We start from the raw sequence: 14,349 nt of genomic DNA on the forward strand, positions 1-14,349 counted from the left end.
TTTAGATTAAATTTCTAATTATTTTTAAGGATGTTATAATGTTATATTATAAATGTATTGTTTTATTTAGTTTTTTATTTGATCTCCATTTACAAAAACTATAATTCCAATCAGTTTGCAAACTGTCCTTTTGCGCGACCTGGCGGTAGCTTTGTGAGTGACTTTAACACGCGACTGACTTGCAGTTAACAGCGTGGCCCTGCAGCGGCAGTACATAAAGCGGTACTAGACATTCTGGTTGGCCACCTACTGTATTTATATTAATAATGTAGTCTGATTATAGCACTTACAAAAAAAATAATTATTATTATTGAATTTAAAAAAAAAAAGCAATAATACAAGTTTCCAAAAAATCTGTACAATAGCCTGACCAGGCAGGAATAAATATACTATGAAAAGAGAGATGGTTATGTGTATTTAGTTAGTACTACAATTAGCAGCAGACAGAGATACAGAAGTCTGAGCACACCAAAACACACCACAATTTATCAAACGAACACAACAGACAGAAAGTCAAACAGACCACTGGGGAAATGAGAAACAACTTGCAGCTTCCACACCAATGCCGACATTTGCATTTAGGCAAGAAAGCCTTATTATACGTAATTAATTGGCCGTTATTGTTCTAAATTAGCCTGCTACAAGCCTGGCCATTAATCTTCCATGTGGTCTGATTGGTAATCCATGGCTGTTGGCTCTGAACGGACAGCTCTGAAATGTATTGCTAGTTTTCTTTCTCTCCTGACTCTCTTCTTTGGAATAGCAAGACCATTAGTCTGGGCTCAAATCAGCATTTAACATTTAAATCCACATGGTGCATTTTCAGAAAAATATTCACCTCCTTTGTGATTAGATACCATATGAAGGAATGGAGCCTTACAGATAAAACCAGTCAATTTCGGATAAACTTACAAACATACAGTATCAGGAAGGCCTGCAAGGCATTTGAGGATTTGTGAAAAATTCAAGTTAGAACTCATGTTAACCACTAAGGGTTTAAAAGCTGCACATGAGGCCCCATATTATCCTGTTAGGTATTATCTTTAAGAATCAGTAAGTATACCATATGCTGTTAAATGTTAAAAAAATCCTCATAAGCACACTAAAAGCACCTCATTGTCTGGCAGCTCGCTACAATGCATATCGTACCAATAAAGTACAGTATTACATCATGTGAAAAGCATTAGTTACCTTACCATAACTGGCAAATGGTACATGTGAGCCCTTGGTGTGTTGTAGAGATAAAGTTACTCTGGAAAGGGGTAACTATAGAAATGTGGTTTTGAAATATAGTCTGTATGCCACCCGGTGGGCTAGACATCAGTTTCAATCTCATCTTATTTAATTTCAGTCCACTCTCTAAACTAGATGTGAGGCATTGAAAAACCTACAGTTGATCTAAAAGGATATAGTGCAGGTTTCATAACATGACAATGAGATTTGTATCACCAGGTTGGCTGGTTGCCAAATTATTGTTATTAATTAACTTAATGCAAATCCGTTTTTCAAAAGGCCTTAAATATCAATAATTAATTGCATTAAAAAAACTGCACTTTACCAGCCCAAAAATTTCAAATTAACAAATAAAAATTAAGTATAAGATAGATAAATAAATACATGCATGCATCCCTAATTCAAGGGAAGATTCATCCAGCATCAGACTGATGATCCAGCAGAACTTGCAGCAATCAGACTGCAAGCTCAGCAACAGACAGACACAGCGCTTAAATCACTGATCTTAGATCAGCAGGGAGCAGTCGGCCACAGACTCTCACTGTAGGGCTGGTAGGGAGCCCCATTTAGATCAATAGATAGTGAGTAACCGCAAAACAAAGGGGAAATAGGGACCCTGAGAATGCTCTAATTGGATTAGCTAAATGCGATTCCATTCCTGCAAAAATCAATGTGGTCAGTAGACTGAATCCCTTCTTTTCTGTCCAAAATACACTGCTAGTTTTTTTTTTTTTCCTCTCTTTGATACACTCACAGCTGTCTGCATAAGTGTACAATACAGGTAAAAAAGAGAAACTCAGGGAAAGACAAGGAGAATTACTCTCTTGTTTTAAAGAAAAGAAAAATCGAAGCATAACATTAAAAGTGGCAAAAGCACCTGCGAAGCAAAACTCTGTAACATACTTTGTTTTGAAGTGTTGTATTTTGTTTTGATCCATTAAAATGAGAAAAAAGTGGAACAACACAATAGCAATACTAAGCTACTATACAATGATACTAAGATGAAAGAACTGTGATCTTAGACATTTCTGTAAGACAGCTAAATAAAAAAGGATGGTCATAAAATATTCAGGAAATTCTTTAAACTTTGCTTTTGTGATGGTATGGTAAGCTTGCAAAATGAATGTCAAGAATGTGAATGGTTTATCACTGTCAATGTCAATGTTACAGTCAATGTTATCCATGTTCTAAGGCCAGTTCGCACAGCGGCCTATGAGTGTATTCAATACAGACTGACTGCAGGCATGCCTCTATCTTTACAAGCAATGTTCCAGTACTGGAACCCATTGTCTTCTAAATCCATAGTATTGCTGTTGTCAAGTACGATAAGCAGCTTCATGACACCACAAAATAGGCTTGACGTTGTAAGATAGGCAGGTCATTCCTTCTAACATCTCAATTAGGCCCAGTATCACACAACTGTCAAAGAAGACAAGCATCTTTTGTTTTTAAATCTGTTTCTTGTTGGTTAACAAGAATTGTTAAAAATATTAAGAAAGTGCAAGAAAATAAAGACTGAAAAGAAGGTACTGCTTGAGCTGCAGGGTATAAGAAGTCTTCCTATACAACACCAGAAGTCAAAAATGGTGAAGGGATATTAATAGTGGCATACAATATATGTCAAGACGAACACACAATTTACCCTTAAGATATAATACAATAACTACTTTTTAGTTTATATATTAGCAATATCACATGAGTAGCAGTGAGATATGACTATGTCAGCACGTGATTCAGCCAGAGGTACAGTAATCACAGCTGTGCTGATACACAGCCATATCACATGGCTACTCATGTGATACTGCATTTATACAACAGTCCGACGGCATGAGTGTATAAAGACATTAAAAACAACAACGGAATGTCTTTTAAAAACCATTTTGTTTGAAAATACTCCCGCCAAAGATTCAAATCTCATTTTGACAGTTTACAGCTGAGCCCAACCTCGTTGATCATTTGAAAACGTCAGTTTAGAACCATCAGCAACACACACAAGATTTCCCAATACTGAACACTACTATTAAATACTATTATTATTTACATAAAATATTATTTATTGAATCATAATAATATTTAACAAACAACAACAGCCATCAGAAAAGTTGCTAGGCAATTCAGTCAAAAGTATAAAAGCATCGCAGTGGGTTCATGAGTGAAAAGGTGAGGTTAGTTTTCTAATTTCTAATGTTTTAATAAATCACATATTTGAAGTCTAAACAAGAACATTTTTTACCCAACTTTTCACACTAAATTCTCTAACACCAAAACAGTACTATTTATAACATTACAGTGGATTTGGGCATCCATCATGACACTTGCTATGAGAAATACTGCAACTGGAGTGATACAAATGGTAAAATGGTTGGATTTCTATATTTACTAGAATACTGCAGCACTGGAAAAGGCTCTCAGCCAATATGATACCGAAATAATAACAAAAAAGCATAGTGTGATGCCCCAGAGGAAATAACAGAACTCTCTATAGAGCATTCTAGAAGGAAACTAAAGGCTCCCGAAGAGCAGCCACTTTTGCAGGACCATTACAACATCTCCTTCACCCATTAAGATGTTCTTATCAGTGGAAGAGAAGAGTGCTGACTAGGAAAGCATAGAGGGCACCAAGTCTTTCACAAGGTGATCACTTGCAGCAGAAAACTGTCCCTACAGTAACTGTGTGGAGCCAGTCTCATTTATGTGCAGTGCTGGGACAGGGGCACCTTGGGTAAGCCCTGGTGTCAGCAGGCCCATCTGCGGAAACATCTGTCTGCCTACAGTGGGCTGGCTGGAAAGGAGACTTTGTCTCTTTTGAAACACACATGCCAAGTAAAAGCAACAATCAGACAACAGCACACTTGCTAAAATCTTTGTTTTAGTAGTATTATTATTATGTGATGAAAATTAACTGTAGTCCCAGAATGTGTTCAAAATAAAAGTATGTATTTAAAAAATATTTAATGCTTATGTTATAATAATATATTGAAGAAATATTCTGACAGACTGCACTCTACAGCAAAGTGGAAAAACAACTGAACAGATGAGACAAAAAAAAGCTTTGCATGCATGTAAATGTACGTATGTCTGCCCAAGAGCATGTATTTATTTACCAGGGGGTTCCCAAAAGGCCGGTTGAATTTATGAGGACTTGTCCTAATGATTGCCAAGGCTATTTGAGATGAATATTAAATGTGTTCAAACATGGGGATCTGGAGACCTTGTATACAACAACCTAAAAACCACACAAACCATTCACATATACTGTGCATCACTAAGATGCAAACACACACTCTTTCTATTCCACACACTATGTCTCTCTCTCTCTCTCTCTCCCCCACACTCACACACACACACACACACACACAAAGTCAGGCCCTGCAGCTGAAAGGGAGAGCTACAGTGACAAACAGCTCTCCTACTCCAGAGTTGGCAGGAAATCTATCACGCCGGACAATAAAATTGCAATTGAGTTTCTTTAGCTTTTTTTCCCTCAGCAGATGCATGTATCTCTCTAGCTCTGCACTGCTGCACCTTTTCAGTTCATACACACAACCCCCTTTTCTGTTTTTAGATCAGAGCAGAGACGCTGTAAACAGAACAGGACCTTACCTGCATTAATCTTGTGCAATTATAGCGCAAAAAAGCAATTACAGGCTTGACCCATAGGAAGGGGAATGATCAATTTGTGTGCACTTGCTCAGCAGTGAGCTACTTAAGAAATGCAAGCACGCTCAAATATAACATGTCTGATAGAAAAAAGAATGAAAGCAAAGCATGCAGCAATACTTTATCGCTGCTCAATCCACCAACAGATTGTTTTGTTTTACTGTGTAAAATTAACTATGGAGTATGACTGAAAAAAATAAAATTGATGTTTTTTTTTGTTTTTTTTTAAAGGAATGTTTTTACATATTACCATTATATTAACTATTATCGATATAATTTCTATCGTAAATGCATTTTAGCATGCTTTTGACCTAAGTTTGGTAGCACAGTTTACACAATTGTATTTACAATGCAAGCCAATTTGCACAATACAAATTCTTTATGAAATGCAGTATAATTGAAAATATAAATAAATAATATAAATAATAAAGTTTTTGTTTTGAGTGTGTGTGTGTGTGTTATTTACCATTTTTAAAACCGAAGTGTGGATTTTGTATAAAAAACAAAACAATTATGACATTAATATGCAGAGACAACTGGCAGCTGTCCCAAACTTTTTACTATGAAGGCTCAAAATTCTAACTTAAATTTTGATCGCAGACTGAAAGCAATTGTTGCATAATATCCTAATATTCTAAAATAAATAATAACTATATTACACAAAGATTTTATTTTTATAAAATTCACTTAGGTTTCTACATTCTAAATGTAAAAATAAATATAAAATGTTCAAACAAAGAGATGAATGAAGACTGTTCATCTAACGCCTCAGTTGCATGTTTTTCCTCCTTTGAAAAAATGACATTGCCAGGTCAAACCAAAGGTCGTCACAAACCTATTTTGACCCATGGGCCCTGGTTTGGGCATCTCTGATTACAACTACTCTGTGTTACTACTGACATACAGTAGCAACACTGGCCTAGTCAGTGGAAGCTGTATGTCCAGCCAACAGGAGATGAGAGGTGTTTGGGAAACCCATCATTATTTATGCAATTCCCTTTGGTGACGGTAGTACCACAGAAATAACAAACTTGAAGTAAATCTGAGTCTGTAACAAGACTGTGCATGCTGATGAATGAGCACACTGAGAACTAAAGAGCTCACTGCATAGCACAGCTGCACCCCCAAGTGGCCAGTGACAAGAACTCAAGCAGAGCCAAGCAATGGTGCAATGCCAGCAGCTGGTGCCCAAAGCCACAGTCTGACACCAAATGACTTCACTACGCTTGGAACCATGTCCATATTACAATATCAATAGAGCATCTTAAAATAGACATTTCTGAAGCTAGAAAGCTCAGAAAACTGAGAGTTCTCAAATACATTAAAGAAGCAATTCAATCTGTAAATAAAAGTATGAACAGAGGGTTTGGCAGTGGAAGAATTCAGATCCTAATCTGAGAAGTCTAGCTGATTATGGAGCATATTAACAGTCGGCTTTCTGCAGTGAGAAGCCAGTGTATTACTGCTGAGGCAGAGAGCCTGAACACAGCAGGGGAAAAGGCAATGAGAGAAGGAACCAACTACAAGAGTGCAGTCAGTACTAAAGAAAGGAAGAGAGACACGGTGATAGACGTTTCCTGAAGGACTTTTGAAGAAGGCAAAGTCCAAACATTTGTACACAACAACCATTTAAATGTTTTAGGTTAGCAAGCTTTTTTCTTTTTTCATTAAATTAATACTATTATTCCTATTCTACTCATCAGTGAATCCAGAAAAAAAACTATTAGTTTCCACAAAAATATTAAGCAGTATAAAAGTTTTCAACAATGATACTAATAAGAAATGTTACTTGAACAACAAATAAGCCACCAAATATTAAAATGATTTCAGGATCATGTGACACTAAAGACAGGTGGTTTCAGAAAATTCAGCTCTGCCATCAAAAGAATAAAGAACATTTTAAAATATATTTAAAAACATTAAATTTACTGTACTTTTGATTAAGTGAATGCAGCCAGTGTGAGCAATAGAGACTTCCTTCAAAAACGTAAAAAAAAAAAAAAAAAAAAAATATATATATATATATATATATATATATATATATATATATATATATATATATATATATATATATAGTCTATGTTCATTTGTTACTATTAGCTGTTGTTCGGTTGTAATAATAATAATAATAATAATAAAATGAATAACACAAATAATAATGTAGGCATAAATCATTTCCTGTGTTCTATGAAAGAGAACCAAGTTTGGTGAATTCAAATAAACATTCATGACTGCAACTAACACGTTTAATACATCCATCCATGTGTTGTTTTGTGTGTGTGTTTGGGTCCTAACCTTGGAATGCGTAATGGACAGTGTGTCCACCCACACGCGCCAGCCACCCCACTCATATTTAACAGCATGATAAAGAAGGATGCGAAATATGGCGTACACCATCTCTGAGATCTTCTGCTCCTCGCTGTTCTTGGGGTTTATAAAGCACAAAGACAGCATCCACTCCTGCCACACCGAGCACTGCAAAATACTCCTACAGAAACAAGTTCATTAAAAACCTGGACTCCTTTCAGAGAAAATAGATTCATATGTAATTACCATTGTATGATGTATTTACAAACAGATAGAAAATACCTCATTTAAAGAGTGCGAGTGAGTGTGTGTGTGTGTGTGTGTGTGTCCTCACCTGCGGTTCTCTCTGCTGTTGTTGAAGAGTTTAATCATATCCGAGAGGAAGATACGCCGTACTTCCATGCTTTCGGCTCCTGGAGAAGCGTTCTTTAATAGAGCAGCTATCAATTTTAGGATCTCTGATGGGAAAAAAAGATCTGCCTTTAATGCCCATGAAGGAACAGTACTGTTTCACGTTGTATCTGAATGCCTATTTTTTAAAAAGCTTATGAACCATTAAGTTTTTGTTTTTACACAATATAGTTTTGTATACAGATTTTGTTGACTGCATTTTTTCCTTCATTATTACTCCATTGTTATTACATACATTGCACAATTTTGTAAAACATACATGGACAAGCATACTAAACACCATTTAACGGTTTTGCGGTCAGTATTTTTTTTTTATATTCATGAATAATGCATAAAAAAAGTTACATTAAATACATTTATAATGTAACAAAGAAAGTGTTTCAATAATGAACAAAAAAAAAGATTTCTGAATGATTTCTGAAAGTTTGTCACACGGAGAACTAGACTAATGGATGATGAAAATTCAGCTTTGCCATTAGAAAAAAATAATCTAATACTGAATAAAGTAAAAGTTATTTTAATATGCAATAATATTTGACAGTTTACTGTATTTTTTTGTCAAATAAACAAAACCTTGGTGAACATAAGATACAAAAAAAATTGGCAGTCTCAATGTAAAAATAAACACACACACACACACATTTATAGTTAACATTTGAAGTGGATCAAAACCTTTCATCAAATTTGTCCTAGAAACTTAAATGCATTTGATGAACTTTTTTTTATCCATTTCAAATGTTGACTACTGTGTATATATATATATATATATATATATATATATATATAAATAACTATATGAACTATATATGAACTATATATATATATATATATATATATATATATATATATATATATATATATATATATATATATATATATATATATATATATATATATATATATATATATATATATATGAATCAAGGAGGAGAAAGAAAAGCTAAATTTGTATAAAAACGGATACATGTTAATTGTTGCCCCAACATTCTGCATTCAGTGAGGAAATAACCTGCATATATTGTGGAGGGAGTAAAAGTATACTCTACATCATAAGGTCGGTATAGTCTAAACTCTGCAGCTAAAGTCGTGGCTTCCTGGAACAGAGCGTTAGCTTAAACTGGAAAGATTGGTTGTTTAGATGAATTATCTAGACAATGTCAGCATGCATTAAGTTGAGAAGAGCAGCTCAAGTTTCAGCCGTCACAGGGAGTTTAGAGCACGACGGCATCTGTAACCAATGCTCTCACTCGTTCCAGCAGAATTGTGTTGTTTCTACGCCTTACTCACTCAAATTAGAGTCACTGAACCTTACCAGTAGAAAATTACCTTTGCATGTATCTCTGCACTTTTCTGGGGTTTTCGCTCTCCAATCACCATTTGGTCCTGGTTTGTCCCGGAGTTTAATTTAAAAGAAACTTTTGCTTCCTCAGTTTGTTTGATTGGGTCTGACATGGCTAAAGACTGCAATCAGAGCCATTTAGAGGCTTCAACACAGATCAAATCAAGGAGACACAGAAGAAAGCTGAAACTGTGCTGTGCTCACTCTCTGATCATATGTGAGATGGCCTTGAATCAGACTCGGTCGGTCTACCATCTCCATCTGGGCGCTCTAAAACCGACTCAGGATCTGTGATTCACTGTCGTCCCTCTGACTGGCAAGTGGTTTGTGTACATGGTCACATCTCCATGTAAATACAGCTCTAATCAGCTGCCTGCAGTACCTCAGAATTAAGCTTCATTAGGTAAAGGTCCGATATGCATCAGTATACGATATTAGTTTCACTTTTTACATTAAAACCAGAGCATCTGATTGCTGCCAAATCCTGTTCCGAATTTAAATCAGACACATGTAAAATTGAGCATAAACCGAGGCTGGAATTAAAGGCATCTCATTATAAGAGAGAATTCAACCATCTAATATTCAGAAACTAGCTGGTTGCGAATGAAAGCATTGCAGTGAAAAATGCAATGCAGTGCTACAAAGGGAAGTTAATTAGTTTTTAATGTGTTCATCATCTGAGTATTTGTGACGATCAAACGAGCTTCATTTGTCTGTGGTAACCGTATACTTTACCATTAGACGCAAGAAAATACTGGTGACTGTTTGATGTGCACCGCATCAATATGAAATGAGACTGGCTTAACACTATTATTGTAAATCATGAATAAAAATAAGCAGAGTTAAGCCATTTTACAATAGGAGGCAGACACTACTTGTGATCTTGCCGTCTCTTGTGTAAGGACATTTTTTCATACATCTGAGAGCCGGTTTAGAACGCACCGGCATAATGTTGACCGCTACTGTATCTCTGAATGAGGTGATGAGTGTAAATATTGTATTCGGTGTTTGTACATATTTCTTTATGACATTTATAATTTGTGATTTTTCTGAGAAATGCAGGTAAAGATTAATTTTTGTTTAAAAAACTAAATATAAACCAAAAAAAGTAGAAATACATAACCAAAGAAAATAAAATAAAAACGGTCAGATGTACTTCAGTTAAAAAAAAATTATATATATATATATATATATATATATATATATATATATATATATATATATATATATATATATATATATATATATATAGTCAAGTTATAGTCAAGTTTATATATATATAAAATCAAGTTAAAAGTAGAATTTTTCCATTTAAAAAAAATATTTATTGAATCTACTAACACATGCACATTTAATTATTATAAAGATTATCTGTGTGTAATATAACTTACGTGGGTTTTGAATCTTCACAGAGGAGTCGGGGTCTGGATGCTGTTTGTGAATGACCTGAGTACAGATCTGCTCCGTAAGAATCTGGAGAAAATTACAAGTAAGCTCTGGTTCATCACTGATATCCAGTTAAGCACTAAAATCCAGATTAGAGATGAGAATGAGTACCCAGTTACATAAAAATAACAACCATGATATATAACAACAGATTCAAAACAATCCTTATCCAACTGGCAAAAACTTTTTAAAATCAGGATTTCAGCTAAATTTGGGGCAAAACATTTTGAAATATAAAAAAAAAAGAAAAAACTCATGAATATTTAAGAAAAAAATCTAAAATATGAGAGAAAGCAAATAAAAGCATGTTTCAATAATTGAATATTTGAATTCAAAATATTAGCCCAGTTAAAATTATCTGTGAAGAATCTTCCCTAAACTACCTAAAGTACAGATAAAAGAAAAAACATATTTAAATTATTTAAGTTCATTTTAAATTTTAAAAAAACATCAGAGGCTTCGCCACTTTTTACTGATAGATAACACAAAAAAAGTGGAAGATCAGATCAGTACAAAGCAGGCCAAATATGCCTGTTTGAAACGAGCACCACATGTCCAGAGCATGCCTTTTTGCCTTAAAAATGCAACTGGTAAAATGTAACGTTTTGGTGACATTCACATAATATTATAGCCAAAAAAAAAAAATCAAACCAATATATGAGACTGACCTCAAAGAGCACGTTGTATGTTGTGACTGTGAACTGGTTTGAGTGGAGCATCAATCGTTCAGTGAGCAGAGAGAACAGGCCGTGAGCCAGCATGACCTCTGACTTCGCCCTAAAAAGCATGGCATCCAAAACATCAGCACCAAACCCACACTGTGATCTACTTCAAATAAAGCCGGAGCCCCAACAGGGCATAACTGCAGCCCAAAGCGGCTGAATAATATCTCCGTAGTCACGGAACGAAGCTGCATCTATTTTAAAAACACTTGGCGGTCAGATTCCTACTGGGGGAAATTCACATGGAGCAAATGGGATTACAAATGAAAGTGAGCTTTATCTATCAAACACCACAGACACTGCATTTGGAAAAATACTCACGCACGACTACAGACTTTGACTACATTAGTGCATAAATATTTCCATGCTGCATGAATAAATAGTGGAGTGAGGGTAATTTGTTATCAAAATAACTCAGCTGAGTTCACTCTGGGAAAAACCAAGTCGCTTATTTTAAATCGTGCATTTTAAGAAAAAGAAAAAAAAAATCAGCCTTCAACTCATTTAATGGTATGCTGGGAGCTTATTTCTGCTAAATATTTATAGCTAGACCATCCACTACTGAAACATTTTGTAAAGTAAACAGTCGAATTGAATCATGTACAGTACAGGAATCACATATTAATAGAAGGTTAACGTGTTATTGTTACTAATATGATTAACAGTATTATTATAAGCCCTTATTTCAAATAATAAAGAAGAAACTCACTTCGGTGACAAATATTTGAGAAAGTAGCCCAAGACTTTGAGTGCCTGCACACGGATCCCTTCACTTTTGGATGCGAGCAGCTTAAAGATGACCCTGTTATTCACCAAAGAGAAAAAAAAAAAACATTTAACAACAGATGGGAAAAAAAATTATACAAAATAAACTTAGAAGGGACATTTTAAAAAATAAAGTACATTTAAAAAAAAAAAAAATGTACATAAAAAATAAATAACTTTTAAAAAATAAAATGCATGATCATATTTATTAGATATTTAAAACAAATGTGCAATTAGGTAAAGTTTAAATATGGTGTTGAATGTTGGTTGTGTTTCTTTCTGACAAAGGCAAAGAGCAGCGACGCAGTCTGGTATGTACACAGATCTCATAAGAGCTGACGTGTACACTCAAATGAAACCGAGACTATTACACTGTCTACATATTAAAATAAATCTGCCTATATCCTTCTGGAGTAGGATTTGATGGAAGTGTGATTTGAATGAGGTTGTCAGATCTAAAATGAAAGTGAGGCCCTCTGTTTTATCATGACGAGCCGTCCAGATGCCCCCCCTCCCCGCTAGTGTGCACATTTAACCCCATGGCTGTCAGTGGAACTAGCATGTCTATAAGGCTTTGGAAATGTAAATGCAGGCCGTATAAGAGCATAGGTATCAGGTGAACCTATGAAAGTGTTTTTTATAGGTTGTGTTAAGCAGGACTCAGATGTCTCTGCTATGAATGAGGTATTGTGGCCTCGCATTATTCCACAGTGATTAATTCAAATTCATTTGTCAGATTTTTTTTCCCCAGCTAGTTTTTAATAAAAACGTGGGTTGAAGAATATAATTTCTGTTTTTTAAGGGACAACGACAGCTCTCACCGTATTCCATTTCGCTGATCGAAGGCTTGAACCATTGATCCAGGGTGCTCAGACATCAGTGCCACCAGAAGCTGAAGAACGTCCATCAGATTATCATCCTGTTTAAAAAAATAAAAAAATAAATAAAATAAGTAAATAAAATAAATAAGCATATGTAAGAGTCAGGTGTCATTCAAGACGGCACTGCAAATTGATTATAGTAGTAAGAATTAAGAAAGGGATTTTACATTGTAATCTGTGTCTGCATTAACCTAACATTGGAATAAATCCATTTCATTTAGATATGCTTCTATGAATTATTAGTGAGTAAAAGCCACTTTCAAAAAGCATAAAAATTGGTGCCCCATTGTGTTTTTAAAAACATTAGAAGGACAATATTCTATACATAAAGACAGAGAAAGATAAAGAGAGAGTGAGGCAGGGCTGCCCGCTATCACCAACCCTCTTCAATATCTACATTAAGAGTAGGTTGCTTTTTGGCGGGTGTGCCTATGCTACCACGGTCTTGTTCATTTCATAGGGCGAAACATCTCTCTCTCTGCAGCATGTCTCTATGGCAAGCGCTGGGGGAGGGTTGAGCCCAATCGAAACTACGGGAGCCCTGAGCGGAGCCTCGGCTGATGTTAAAAAGAAAACTTGAAAATTTGATAAATGGGACAAAAATCTGATTGAAGCCCTGCATGCTGAGTTCTGTAAGAGTATCGTCAGAGTACAGAAGGACACACCGAACAACACGTGAGTAAAAACAAAATAGAACAACAAAGTAAACTTGAATGTTTTTTGGCCCTAAATAGAGATTACAGAACTGCAGAATATCTGAGTACAGTGAAAGACTATAAATTAAGAAGAAAAATGACGAAGTCCAGACTGAGCAATCATACTCTGACTATAGAGACAGGCAGATATCGACAGCACTGGCTGCCTTTACTGTAAACATGAAGAAGAGGAGACAGAGCAACACGTCCTCACCAGCTTTGCCCCGACTTCAAAATGTTAAACAAGAAAACACAACTTCAATATTTATTAAGTGAAAAACAAGACTGCATCTTACTAGCAGCAAGATACACTGATGCCTATCACAAAAAGAGGGAGGAATCAACAAATCAGTGATTCACCCACATACACATCGAAAATTTTAAGTTGTTTATAGAATTCAAGAATTTCTTTGTTCTATTTTATTTCATACACTCTCTCTCTCTCTCTCTCTCTCTCTCTCTCTCTCTCTCTCTCTCTCTCTCTCTCTCTCTCTCTATATATATATATATATATATATATATATATATATATATGTAATTATTGTTGAACTTGTGTATTTATTTATGTATTCATTCATTCATTTAATTATTTATCTGTTCTAGATTCGATGTAAACACTATGCTTTGGCAATACATTGTAACAAATCTCATGCCAATAAAGCACATACTGAATTTAAAAAATGTAATTAAGAAGAGAGAGAGAGAGAGAGAGAGAATAGGGCATTTGCTGGAAGTGGCATGATGGTAAACTACCATTTTTTTAACATGTACAAGAGAGAAAGCTGTGTGAACCAAGCGCCATCTGGTGGCAGTTACACCAGACTATACAGTGTAACAAAAACATGAAAAATTGATAATCTGCCTTGATTTACCATAAATTGCTACAGGTT

At 35.1% G+C, this 14,349-nt stretch overlaps 1 protein-coding gene across 3 annotated transcripts in view; it reads right to left on the minus strand.

The window, feature by feature from the left end:
• Positions 1-14,349, minus strand: part of lrba (LPS responsive beige-like anchor protein) — a 235,502-nt gene that overhangs the window by 163,489 nt on the left and 57,664 nt on the right. For all 3 annotated transcript variants that reach the window (XM_052547153.1, XM_052547152.1, XM_052547151.1), the window contains exons 16-21: positions 12,705-12,802; positions 11,828-11,920; positions 11,065-11,173; positions 10,342-10,423; positions 7,535-7,658; positions 7,189-7,381 (exon numbers count right to left, since the gene is read on the minus strand). In XM_052547153.1, coding sequence (XP_052403113.1) covers positions 7,189-7,381; positions 7,535-7,658; positions 10,342-10,423; positions 11,065-11,173; positions 11,828-11,920; positions 12,705-12,802 — 699 coding nt within the window. The remainder of the gene's footprint in view (positions 1-7,188; positions 7,382-7,534; positions 7,659-10,341; positions 10,424-11,064; positions 11,174-11,827; positions 11,921-12,704; positions 12,803-14,349) is intronic.

Source organism: Carassius gibelio, chromosome B1 (assembly GCF_023724105.1).
Source record: "Carassius gibelio isolate Cgi1373 ecotype wild population from Czech Republic chromosome B1, carGib1.2-hapl.c, whole genome shotgun sequence".
In the NCBI taxonomy this organism is placed as follows: Eukaryota; Metazoa; Chordata; class Actinopteri; order Cypriniformes; family Cyprinidae; genus Carassius; species Carassius gibelio.